Source organism: Syngnathus acus, chromosome 1 (assembly GCF_901709675.1).
Source record: "Syngnathus acus chromosome 1, fSynAcu1.2, whole genome shotgun sequence".
Lineage (NCBI taxonomy): Eukaryota > Metazoa > Chordata > Actinopteri > Syngnathiformes > Syngnathidae > Syngnathus > Syngnathus acus.
The window spans coordinates 1751055-1763290 of record NC_051087.1 but is presented as its reverse complement, the minus strand read 5'-3'; the positions used below and the strand labels follow the sequence as shown (position 1 = coordinate 1763290).

Genomic DNA, 12236 nt, shown 5'->3' with positions numbered 1-12236 from the left:
TCCTTAATTGACAAATATTCAGGCTCTGCAGCTATCCTATTAAATGAAAGTCTAACACTGATATGTGTTTGCTGTTTTTTTTTTAATAATCACTTGTACCACCAGCACACATCAAAAGCTTTTTATTTGTCAGTAACTGCCACACCAACAGTGCAATTAACACTGCAACACACACACAACTAACTGTGCAAAGTAAAGCAAACCAACTCAATTACACTCTTGATATGCTTCAGATTGAGTCTTCGATGTAAACAGACGCATTGTTAAAGCTACATTAAGGCTGTGAGGAACATCAGATCAACCAATTAGCAGCAGTCATCTAAACAGTCAAAAAAGTTTGTTTTTTGCATTCCACTCAGCTCCTATTTGCATTCTCATTGGTCCGCAAAGCATTCAAGCGTAACAAAAAAGTACAAGGAGAAAAAAAACAGCAGTGGGATTTGTTTGTTCACATCTAAGGAGATTGAAAGCAACACTTTCTGCTCGTCTTGAACTGTTGTGCTAAAGGTTCACAATAGGGTGTGTATAACCTCGTGTGTGTTTTGAGTGAACACAATACTTGCGTGACAGTGACCAGAAAATGCAGATAAGTGTTTATGGTCTACATAATTTAACCACGACACAGCGCCACGGCGGAGAAGCGAACTTCGCCGAGTCCTCGCTCCACAAAGCCTCGGCACACTTTGGCAGCATCCTGGACGCAAATTGGCGAGAGGGAAAACAAACAGGTTGACGTACATGTGAGAGGCAATCCAAGTTTAGCGGTGCCTTGACTTAGACTTTTGAGATGCATTTACTCTTAAAGAGGAGGTCAAATCAAAAATGATGTTTACAATAACATACCGTTACAAGGGTCTCATCTTTGGTGGCGCCGTGGTCGAGGGGGCCGTTCATCTTCCCGTCTAAACAGCAAGACAGTAAACACTTAATTGAATAAAAATGTTTTAAAAATAATCAGTGTGTCATTTCCTTGTAATTCCCTCAATAGCTTTACAGATGCCATGCATATCTACCCTGTAAGCATCACACGTTGCAGTCAATATATCTACTGCCAGCTGAGGGCGCTATTTGAGCAAATGCAAAATAGCAGTATTTTACCCACCAAATTCAAGAAGTTGTCCATTCACATTGACAAAGGCAATAAAGTGGAAGTTGACCTTATCTGCTTCTGGCTGTGGGAATTTTCAAAAATAATTAGTTTGAGTCATTTGTCAATGTTGGGGGGGAAAAAAGCTGCGTGTAAGTTACCTTACCCGACATTGGCCCTGTGCAGCAACCTCATTGTGAGCATCATGGATTGCCTGCAGAAAATGATTTTACAATTGGACAACTCAAGGGCAATAAACTAGTTTGGACCCCAGAAGAATCTAGAAACAAGATTGAGAGCGCTGCTAATCTGTGGCGCCCCCGTGTGGACATTAATTGCATCTACGTGTATAAACATGTCACGTTATTCACACCCAAGTGCAACAGAACATAAAAAAAGAAATACTAAAATAAAGAGGCCTCCAAATACCACCATGATGACCAACTTTGAAACAGCATATAGTTGGTTCAAGTTGATCAAAAACAAGAAAATAATTAAATATGAAAATCTAAAATATGCATAGCTGCCTTCAAATATGCTCCTCACCTTGTTTTTGTCCAGATGCTTGGCACGGTCATCAGCAGACATCTTGGCAGTTTCATCCAGAAACTTCTTCAACATGGAAGCACTCTCTGAGAACAAAGACAAGATTTTTTTAAACTATATCTACTTAGAAAGGGTGCCTCATTTCCCACATGCTAAGTGTTGCTAAGGTGTCCTAAAAGAAAAAGAAAAAAGAACCCACACAATCTAGAATGTTACCGAAAGTGAGTTTGCTTTGGTTGTTTCCCAGCGCGTGCAGCAGGGCGATGGTGCCGCAGGAATTGGTAGCAGTCTGCTTCAGGAAGTAAGCGTCTGAGCCCTGAATCACTTTATCTGCCTGCTTTTGTCTGAAAGAGTCATGCTGAGACACAAAATAACAAACATTCGGTCATAAAATACATTCATTGTTTGATGAATGTTGCATTTTTATATGTATTTATTTAAAAAACTAATTGTGACTGCATTGATTGTAAAGATTAACGTTTTGAATGACAGGCCCATAGAAAGACCTTTTCAACACATTTCGGGGGTTTAGGGGGTGAAGTAGCCATCCATTGTTGGGGTCCAGGCTTGGTCCCTAAATCCCCTTTTGGTCCCCAGGCTTGGTCCCTAAATCCCCTTTTGGTCCCTACATCAACTGATGACTCATCTCCATTACAATCAGCATCCGCTATCTCTGCAAGCTCAGCATCACCACACCCCAGGGCCATGCAGGCTGGACGGATTACTGCCACACCCCAACATTGCCCCCCCCCCCACAAAAAAAAACCAGTCTGCAATTCAGTTCTTGATTCACATCTTCCTCAAATTACCTCCTTGGTGATGGGGAAGAGCAGCATGAGGGCACAACACGGCTTCGGGACGGCAGACAGCTGCTCGGCCTCCAAGCCGAGGACGTCCACGAAACGCCAGTCCTCCCCCACGCCGACTTTACTCATTAACTAGCGAAAAAGAGCAAAAATGAAATTAAACAGACACGTAGAGGCAAGATGATGCGAGTGGTCCAGACAGACCACACCCATCGCTAGCCGAGAAGCTAACAGTGGCACGAGGGAGGATGCTGTCGAGTCACACTTTTTACAAACGACATTTAAAACCATTTTCGCATCACAATACCGTCGTATGGCGTCGTGCCGTCGACGAACTGGCCCCTAAATTGATGTCTTGGAAGCTTTTGTCAAAACTTAACATTTAAACGCCGTTACTCGGCGTCCGAGTTTTTCTCTCTCTCCAAATTGTTACCCACCTTGTTCAGCACCTGTAAGTGTAACACACAAGCACACACAGAAAACAACTAATTATTTCAGGGTCCTCTTGAAAGACTCAACTAAACGTGGTCGCGGATATTATAATTCACCTCAGGGTTGATTTCCATTGGTGTCCACTCCATGTTGTCAACGTTTAATTGGCGTTGGTCTCAGGATAACTTTTATGATTTTCCAACGTCGCTCGATTCGGGTTTATTTATAGGACATGGGTCGTACCATTAAGGGGAATTCTAGAGGGGTGGGTTCTCACCAACTGGCTGGTTGTCGCCAATAACTGATTTAATTGACCTTTTAAAAGTATTGCGCACAGGCAAGAAGTGTAAATGCAAGTTTAGTATAAACATGTTCAACCAGAACGAGTAAAAAATATAAAACAAGACTGATAGCTATGATCGATGAATCAAGCTATTTTTTGCCATTCCTTCAATATCATAGATAATCATATTTTCTAGTAGACACGATCATTTACGCCTCATGACATGTTTGCCAAGCGCAGACAGTTGTATTTAACTGAGCTGTGCCAAGACAATAAACTGAAAGAAAATCCAACTCCTCCAACCATTAATTATTAATGATAAGAAATTGACTCAGGCCCATGCCCAAAAAAGTCACCAAGTAGCATCGCTGTTAATATGGAAGTTTTCTGAAACACAAAGAGATAATTTAATGACCCTGAAGGAGCAAGGAGGGTTCAACTTCAGCTTTTTCTGCTTCATTATCGACTCATTCGCTTTTTCCGTGTTGGCCGCGGCCTGAAGAGGACTACATCACCCAAGGTGCTTTGCGCTCACCGGGGTGCGGCGCATCCGCTCACTCGCACGCCCAGAAGAGTTTTTCCGAGCAGATTTCAGGCTATCGTCCTTCTTGTCCTTCTCGTCCTCTCTCGCTTCACCTCGCCGCTTCTCTCCGTGCACTCACCGGGCGTGACAGCTGCATCTCTGCGGTAAGGCGACGTTCATCTTCGGGCAGGTAGCACTGTGACCTGGGACTGAAACCTTGGCTGTTATTTGCTAAAGTCTAAGCTTTTGACTTTTTTTCCCCTTTGACAGAACTTTTCCTCGTAGAAAAAACAACAACAACCGACTCCTGTCAAAATGGTGAGTCACTTTCCAGCATTTCCTTTCTTTACACACCACACTGAATAAAAAACTTAATTCAACTCTGCATCGTAGTAAAACGTCATCATAATGTGAAAGAAACGAGATCCGTTATATATGCAAATCTATGACTCATGATAGTAAAGCAAAAAAAGCATCAAGACTTCACAAAACAACGCCCACTTTTTTTAAAATTACATAATACTTGATCGGCTTTCCCCCCCCCCCCCCCCCCCCCTCCTCTACTGGCACACATCTAAACATTCATTCGACACTCATCGGCTTTCCAGTTTTCTGTGCAACTGCAATTTAGTGGAACGACTGAGGAATCTTTGGCAATTGTAGTTTTAATTCATCCCAGACATGAGAATCCTGCCTATTTGTGATACCTTTAAAGCAGGGATGGGTGGAAGCAGGGACAATTCCAAAAACTCTTAAGATATCCTCAAATGTAATTTGTAATACATCTATCATTAAACAAAGTTGTTAAAAATGTAATTGCAAATTGAGTACGCCCAGGCCTCCTTCCTCGTTCTAAGGTAACTAGTTCACGGATGATTAAGTGTCATATGGTCATAAAATGCACTTCTTTTTTGGGGAAGGAAAGTTTAGTTTGAGTGACTCATGTTTTTCTTCATTTGGGTGGGGTGTCTGTCTCTTTCTGTTTTAAAACACCCTTTTCCAGTCGGAGTCCAAAAGCCAGCCTCCATCTTAAAGGAGAAGCCTCCCTTTTCAGGGTGGAGCCGCGACACGTCATTCAAACGGTGCGGTTGCCGTCTGCGGCCAGCCAGGGACTTCCCTCGTAGCGTATCCGTGGCAACCGGATAGTCCATAAACAAAAGGCGTGGGGCTGATAAGGTCGCTCTGCTTTATGTGTACATACTACGTAGAGGGAACATTCCAAATCCCACCGACCCCCCCCTTCCCTTTCAAAGTTAACAAAATCAGGTCGCAACTCGCTCTCGGAGAATGTACGGACAAAAGTTTGACTGGCAGGAAACGGAACGTTTTCATATAGCCTCACTTCTCCTCGCGATCACATGCCGAGATGTTTGTGGGAAGCTCAGAAGGCAGACAGTACTGCAAACATCGAGCGGATCGAATTTCAAATGAGCCGCGCAGAGTACGGCCAGCACGGTGGGATAGTGTTAAGCTCGTCTGCCTCGCACTTTTTAGGTTCATGACTTGCTTCTGATTATCAGTCATTTGCTAACTGCTAACTGTATTCATGGCTATTATTCAACAATGTAATCGAGCCAGCACAGAAGTGTATGTCAACTTTTTGCGATCCAATACAAACAAGTTGGGGTCGCGACCTTGAAATTTGGCAAAGGCAGACGACGTGAATGACTTATTGAAAACATTCCTAATCGATCTCCAACATACCGGTGGCAACGATCCCCCATTGTGCTCTGGTCCAGATATCGTTGTTGTTTGTCCCGAGAGGAATTCCGACATTGATTCGATTTGAACTGCTGCATGTTGGAATTCCTCCTGGCTGGAAAAACACAAAATGCACCCTTGTTTTTGTTTTTTTGGTGGCCTTCCACATGATTTGGCGTCATATTTGCAGTGACATTCCTGCGGTTCTGCTCTCCAAACATCTCGCCTCCTTTGGAGCAAGACGCCACACGGCTGTTGAGTCACTCATGTTTGACAATGGGAGGGAGCGTGCGTTCCGTTCTGATCGCATCAGCGTCGTCTTTCAGAATATTGATCAGTTTGCCTTCCCTCTGCACATTCTTATCCGCAGTTATCCATTACCGAAAGATTGAATTGTGACTTTTTGAGCCGTTTTGTATGAACGATCGAGTGAATGGCAAAGGAAAAGCGTTGCGAGGCGCACATCTGCAAGTCGTTATCTACTCGTGCTTGCTTTTTCATCGATTCTGTAATTTGTCTGCCACAAGACGCATTCTTGCTTTTTTTTTTTTTTTTTTTATGTTAACAATGCACACATTCATTCTATGGTGAAGATATTTAATTACAAGTTTGCCCAAAGGCTCAGCCGCCACCCTACTAAGGAAAAGCCATGGAAGAATATTACCGAATAAATAAGTAAATATAATCGATGTTGTGTTTGCAGGCCAGCCGCGGAACCGTGAAAGCCAGCGCCAACTTCAACGCCACCAGCGACGCTGAAGTTCTCTACAAGGCCATGAAAGGCTTGGGTAGGACGCTCAAGGCTATTCCATCGAGGTCACCTGATGCCTCAGTCGACCGCGACGGCGCTCGCTAGACAAACACGAGTGAAATTTGAGACGCGGCCTAGCGAAACACGCGCTTCTAATGAAGTTATGAGATAATGTAGTAAATGCAGGAGGCAGCACAGGCCTCAAGTATGTTTGGAAAATATTCACAGGGCTTTGTTTTTCCACATTTTGTGAAGTTAGAGTGGGAGGATTTGTCTTTTTTTCTGTGTTGTGTTAATGATGTGTCGTACTTTATGGTCGCAGGAACCGACGAGGAAGCCATCCTGCAGCTGCTGACATCCCGCAACAACGCCCAGCGTCAACAGATCACCGCCGCCTACAAGACTCTCTTTGGAAAGGTGGGAAGAGGCCACCTAATGTGAAATTAAAAAAAATTCTATGAATTGGGACAGTTTTATGCAAAATTTTACCTTTTCTTTTTTTCTTGTAATATATTCTATTGTACGATTCTTGAGAAAACATGACCTTTTTGTCATAAATTTATATATTTTACTCCTAAAAGCACTTTTTTTTTTTTTTTTTTAACTTTAATTTTGTCACATTATTCACAAAAACTAGCATGTTTTTTTTCATTAAAAAAAAAAACTTTTGGAATGTGTTCATTTGTTTTAAAAAGAAAAAAAAAAAAAAAAAAAGTGTAAATTGACCTTTTCAGGACCTGATCCAAGACCTGAAGGGAGAGCTGGGCGGTAAATTTGAGACGCTGATTGTGTCCCTGATGACGGCACCCCTTGCCTATGATGTCACTTCACTCCGTAACGCCATCAAGGTAAAAGTTACTAGCCAGTCAAAAGTTGCCATGCGTCAAATTGAAAATCATCACCTTGAGTTTGCTACCTTCATTGCCGATTGGATCCACCTCTCAATGTATCTAGATAGAAATCATCAAAACTTGACCACAACAAGAGCACTTACTTGGGCCTTCATGACTGTGAGTGTGCTCTTTGACCACTAGGGGGCAGGCACAGACGAGAAGGTGCTAGTGGAGATACTGGCCTCTAGGACCGCTCATCAGGTGAAGGACATCGTAGCTGCCTACAGACAAGGTAACCTGCTTTTAGCACATTTAGTGTTCCCCTACTATATCACAGTGTACTTGACGTAAAGTGACAAAATATGACTTTTCATATTTTCTGATTCATATTACCGACATAAAATTGTGGATGAAAAGCCTGGTAACAAAAATGGATGTTGATAACGCGTCGATGTTTTTACCAGAGTACGACGACGACCTCGAGGAGGACGTGTCAGGAGATACCTCGGGTCATTTCAAGAGGCTCCTGGTCATCCTGCTCCAGGTCAGCAACATCTCCTAATATCTATCGAGTCTCTCAGGAGCCATTTGAATATTGACCCATGGAAATTGTCTGCCATTAATAATGCGCTATTTGCAGTTATGTATTATTCAGCCATGGAAAGATTATCTTCTCATCTCTTCATTCTGTCCACACAGGCCAACAGGCAGACTGGCATCCAGGAGGCAAAAATCCAGGCTGATGCTGAGGTAAGCCTGGAGAATATGACAAAATGGCATCATTAATTACTTGATTGAATATAGTAATGTGTTTAAACGATCCTCCTAACATTGAACAGCCGTCCGTGATTTAAGGAGGAGAAAAAAATCCGTTAGGTTAGACTTGCAATGACCTGCAATAGCCTGTAGGTGGCGATAGAGAAGCATTAAGGTTAAAGCCTCCTAACGAGGCCCCTTAAACTTGAAACAGTTACTTTGCTGTTACTAAATATTTGGCTAGCGTGTTAATTACATGAAAGTAATTACCAATTAGTGTGTTAGTTATCTGAAATTAATTAATAATTTTGGGTTTCTATTTTTTATTACTTTGAATTAACTCGAGGGGCATGTTAGAGACGCTCGGTTATGTCTTTTTCAAAATCCCAAAATGTCTTTGTTGTCATCGTAGGTCCTGTTCAAGGCGGGCGAGCATAAGTTCGGCACCGACGAGCAGACGTTTGTCACCATCCTGGGAAACCGCAGCGCCCAGCACCTCAGGAAAGGTTCGTGGGCAGCAGGCCGGCAAAAACAACGTTCGCCGGCTCACTTTTTTTTTCTTCTTCTTCAGTGTTTGACGCCTACATGAAGATGTCAGGCTACGAGATGGAGGAGAGCATCAGAAGGGAGACGTCGGGAAGCCTCAGGGAGCTCCTGCTCGCTGTTGGTAAGGAAGGGGAAAGACAAGTTCAGGATTGTTAATATAAAAGATTCTTGTAGACAAACAAAATTCTCTTTCCCTCTACAGTGAAGTGTGCCAGGAGTGTCCCGGCCTATTTTGCCGAGACTCTGTACTACGCAATGAAGGTATGACGAACAATAGTTGGATGTACGGATATGGTTACTGACCTTTTGTATGTTGTCAGGGTGCGGGAACCGACGACAACACGGTGATCCGAGTGATGGCCACTCGCAGCGAAGTGGACTTGTTGGACATCAGAACAGAATTCCGGAGGATGTTTGCCTGCTCCCTCCATTCCATGATCAAGGTGCACACATCTTCATAGTTATTGTTTTGCAACTATTGGTACGATTTGAGTATATCTTTTTTAAGAAAATAAACAAGAGCTTGAAAATTGAACTTGAATGTATTAGTATAGTGTGACAAAAATTGTTTTTGTTTGTACAGAGTGATAGCAGCGGCGACTACCGCAAGGCTTTGCTCCTTCTCTGCGGTGGGGATGACGCGTAACCATGGCAACAACAACCAAGATTGTTCAAAGTTACTCACCACACAAACTCATCGCATGTGACACAAACGGACGAGCCGCCGGTTACTTTTGAAAATCTGTTCGCCGATCTTTTACGGTAGCTAACGTTTGACTTTCATGTCCGTCCCGCTTGTTAACAGACGCTCCGCTAATTTTACGACTGATCCCATTTCCATGTTTGCACTTGTTTGTTTTTGACAGTTGACTCAATAATAAACTTTTCAATTGATGAAGTACAATCAAATTCTTTTTGTCATGTGGTTTGTGTTTGGATGTGCAATATGAGTCTCAAGTGTGCAGTAGTATTTTTCTATGCTCATGTTCCAACAATAACAGATTGTTTCCAGGTCAGTAGGCCAGTCTGTGTAACACACAGGCCACCTCTGTGGTTTTGTGTGTTGACAGCTGAACAAGTGACCAGCGTGTAATTAAGCTTTCACGATGTTAACTTCCCAGGCCAGTCGCCAGACGCGTTGTTGCTGAATGCGCAACAAGGAGGTGTTTGATAGATTGGAAACTGCTTAAAAAAGAAAAAGAAGGTGACAAGAAGGCAAAACAACACACAGCTGAATGAAAAGTGGAACTCTTGATTTTATTCTGCCTCCGTTTCAAGCGGTTACTCAGTTGAGAATGACGAGGTCATGTGACATATCCATCAGTGGTGTCCCCCACCTGAAACAACAGAAGCGTGATGTATGAATTAGTCATTTTACTCAAAATACCCAAACAATAAATAAAGTCAAATAATATAATAAACTCTGAGTGCTTCTTTATGAGTTTCTCTTCCCTATTTTCTCTTGTATTGCAAATGTTTTAATTAACCAATGGGGAGCCTCAATACTGCCTGTGAAGTCTGCCTAACAACAACACATCAGTAAAGGAATCCTAGCGATTAACATAGCTCTAAAATTGTGGCACAGGTATTATGAGATAGAGACAATGTGTAGTAAAGGTGACTCACCCGTCGGCGTCAGTTCTTGAACAATCCAATGACGTATGAGCAGATGCCGTGGAAGCTCTTCCAGCAGTACTCTGTGGCCAAGCGGGACGCCTTAGAATCAGGCAGATCCGTCGAGGGCCTCACAGTGGTCTTGGCCGGCTTGGGGGTGGTCTTCCTGGCGGGGGCCGGGACGGCTTTGCCCGCCTGGGGCTTGACGGGGGTCTGAGGCCTCTGCGGCTTCTGAGTGCCGACGGGTTTGGGTTGAGCGGCGGTGGAGCCAGCAGCCGGTTTGGTGGGTTTGGCGGCACGAGGCCAAGCAGACAGGAAGGTCATCTGGACCTCGTCGGGGTGCCTCTTACACATGGGCGGCCGGTAGAGTTTGGCGCCCTGGCAGGCGTGATTCAGTTTGCGCAGCTCCCACATGATCTGCGTGAAGTAGTGGCGCGGGTTAAGACTGTAGGCGCGGCACAGATTGGGCTTGCCCTGGAAGTCGCAGTAGTACACGCGCCCTTGGGCACCGCTTGGCGCCGCGGGGCCCTTGCAGGAGACGCGCAGGCGGGTGTAGTCGGAGGCCCCCGACACCACCATGGTGCAGGCGTCCTTGCTCTTGGTGCTGAAGCGGATGGGCTCGTCCCAGATGCTACGCTGCTGCTGTTGGTTGACGCCGTTGTTGCTTTGAGCGCGGCACGCCCACACCGCCATCACGAGAACGAGAACTCGGGCCCACATCTTTGGAAGTGATGTTTACGGGACGTATACGGGAAGTGGGAAAGGGTGCGCGGAAGCCAGAGAGGGTCCGAGCGCTGCTTTATAAGGTCGTGATGGACAAAGACGTCTTTCTTTAGGTGTATATCTGGCTCCGCCTACACTACACATGCGGTGCGGGGAGGGCAACGAATGTGTTGGGGTCATGGGGGTACAGACACGCAAGACTTTTTCATGTGGAAAAAAAAATTGCAATTGTTTTTAGACCAAAAAAAATTGCAATTTTTATTTTAGACTAAAAAATAGGTAGAACTGACTAACTAAACTAACTAACTAAAAATTAGGTGAACTCATGTAAAAAAAAAAAAGACAATGTTTGAACTTTTTTTCTTAATCTTAGTACAAAATCAAAAAATTTTATTCTGCACTTATTTAATTTTTGTACTTTTTTAAATCATTTTATCATGCGTAAAATCACCAATGTAATATCTCAATTTGTTTTGCTCCATACAAACATTATTTATTTAATTTGTTCTCACAATTTGAAAACCTTATCTGGGTAAAATACATTTCCATTTTGGGCTTTTTTTAAAAAATCAAATTAATAAATTGACCAAAGTGCAATTTCCATCAAAAACCTTCTTTGTAACATGAAATGTATTCTTGTAAAATCAATTTTAAAACATATACTCTGAATATTTGGACTTTTTGTAACATAAAATGACATTTTCTCATGAAATTACCAATTTGAATCCTCTAATATTTTAGCATACTTTTTGCATAAAATACACATTTGATCTCCCTTGTAAAATTCCACCTTTGGTCTGGCTCTATTTTGACTTTATCCAAAACATCCGAGAGCGGCTGTATGGTGTCGAGGTGCACAAAGATATCATTCTTCGGGTCAACACGTGGCTCCTCCTCCCCCTCATGCCACACTCAGGCGTGCAAACACACACGTCTGGCGTGTGTGATATATTCTCAGGGGAAAGGGGAGGGGGGGGGACTTTCAGTGATGCGGAACACATAACGAGCGAGGTAAAACTCTTCATGACGCATTATATAATCTCACATAAACCCTTCTTTCACTATTGATACATTAATATACAGCACATATTTTTATGCATGTATGCTTACGTTGTGAGTTTCTATATTCCTATTAAGAGGGTGAAAGATGATGTGCCCAAATTAGAAGCACATCGTTTTTATTTTCAGGTGCCAGAATAAACGTTACTTCTTAATGTTTACCCGGATTTGCAAAGGTTTTATATAACAGACTTCTGGCTACATTTTGTTAATAATGTGGCACATTGAATTGGATTGCAGTTATGAGATTGATTTTTTGGGGGTTGTTAAAAAATTCGATCACAAGGCACCACTGTGCACTGTATGACACTGCAGGCTTTCCAAAAGTGGTTGAGCCCAAAATGCTTTGATTGAGGCCTGAGGATAACAGAGGACGTCTTTCAAGTGTTAAGTGGACTGCAAAGGGGACACAAAAGTAGAAGAGTGGCGGCAATGTTTAGTCTGCCGGCCGCTTGCCTGATTTCCTGACGAACACACTAGCCGCGAGGCCATTCAGGAAGTCCATCAATCAAGAGGGGGAGGGAAAGAGCATAGTGTGTGTGTGCGTGGGGGAATAATGTCTGCAGTAATACAATA

The 12236-nt window shown here is 43.3% G+C and overlaps 3 protein-coding genes across 4 annotated transcripts; 1 reads left to right on the top strand and 2 right to left on the bottom strand.

Moving 5' to 3' along the window:
• Positions 1–105: 105 nt before the first annotated feature.
• On the bottom strand, positions 106–3118 carry uchl1 (ubiquitin carboxyl-terminal esterase L1 (ubiquitin thiolesterase)). Its single transcript, XM_037266680.1, has 9 exons — positions 2988–3118; positions 2877–2888; positions 2443–2571; positions 1850–1991; positions 1634–1719; positions 1254–1301; positions 1103–1172; positions 844–902; positions 106–694 (listed from the first exon to the last, which is right to left on the bottom strand). Exons 1-9 carry the CDS (start codon positions 3018–3020, stop codon positions 611–613), a joined length of 663 nt encoding a protein of 220 aa, XP_037122575.1. The 5' UTR covers positions 3021–3118; the 3' UTR covers positions 106–610.
• A 568-nt stretch (positions 3119–3686) lies between these two features.
• Positions 3687–9170, top strand: anxa5b (annexin A5b). Of its 2 annotated transcripts, none has more exons than XM_037264616.1 (13): positions 3687–3841; positions 3948–3995; positions 6082–6166; positions 6452–6546; positions 6864–6977; positions 7164–7254; positions 7427–7506; positions 7662–7712; positions 8131–8224; positions 8290–8385; positions 8467–8525; positions 8585–8707; positions 8848–9170. In XM_037264616.1, exons 2-13 carry the CDS (start codon positions 3993–3995, stop codon positions 8908–8910), a joined length of 954 nt encoding a protein of 317 aa, XP_037120511.1. In that variant the 5' UTR covers positions 3687–3841; positions 3948–3992; the 3' UTR covers positions 8911–9170. The 2 variants fall into 2 exon arrangements, with proteins under 2 accessions (XP_037120511.1, XP_037120588.1); XM_037264693.1 differs by having other exon boundaries at positions 3740–3867.
• Positions 9171–9500: 330 nt separating this feature from the next.
• fgfbp2b (fibroblast growth factor binding protein 2b) lies at positions 9501–10886 on the bottom strand. The gene is made up of 2 exons (XM_037266551.1): positions 9891–10886; positions 9501–9601 (listed from the first exon to the last, which is right to left on the bottom strand). Exon 1 carries the CDS (start codon positions 10596–10598, stop codon positions 9900–9902), a length of 699 nt encoding a protein of 232 aa, XP_037122446.1. The 5' UTR covers positions 10599–10886; the 3' UTR covers positions 9501–9601; positions 9891–9899.
• Positions 10887–12236: the final 1350 nt, after the last annotated feature.

Bases quoted from the DNA above. Each gene is read 5' to 3' on its own strand.
- uchl1 (XM_037266680.1), bottom strand. From the start codon at position 3,020: ATGGAGTGGACACCAATGGAAATCAACCCTGAG. The intron at 1,302-1,633 runs GTGAGGAGCATA...CATTTTCTGCAG, and splicing joins AGCATCTGGACAAAAACAAG to GCAATCCATGATGCTCACAA. The intron at 695-843 runs GTATGTTATTGT...ATTTGCGTCCAG, and splicing joins AAGATGAGACCCTTGTAACG to GATGCTGCCAAAGTGTGCCG.
- fgfbp2b (XM_037266551.1), bottom strand. From the start codon at position 10,598: ATGTGGGCCCGAGTTCTCGTTCTCGTGATGGCGGTGTGGGCGTGCCGC.
- anxa5b (XM_037264616.1), top strand. The intron at 6,167-6,451 runs GTAGGACGCTCA...TTATGGTCGCAG, and splicing joins CAAGGCCATGAAAGGCTTGG to GAACCGACGAGGAAGCCATC. The intron at 8,526-8,584 runs GTATGACGAACA...GTATGTTGTCAG, and splicing joins CTCTGTACTACGCAATGAAG to GGTGCGGGAACCGACGACAA.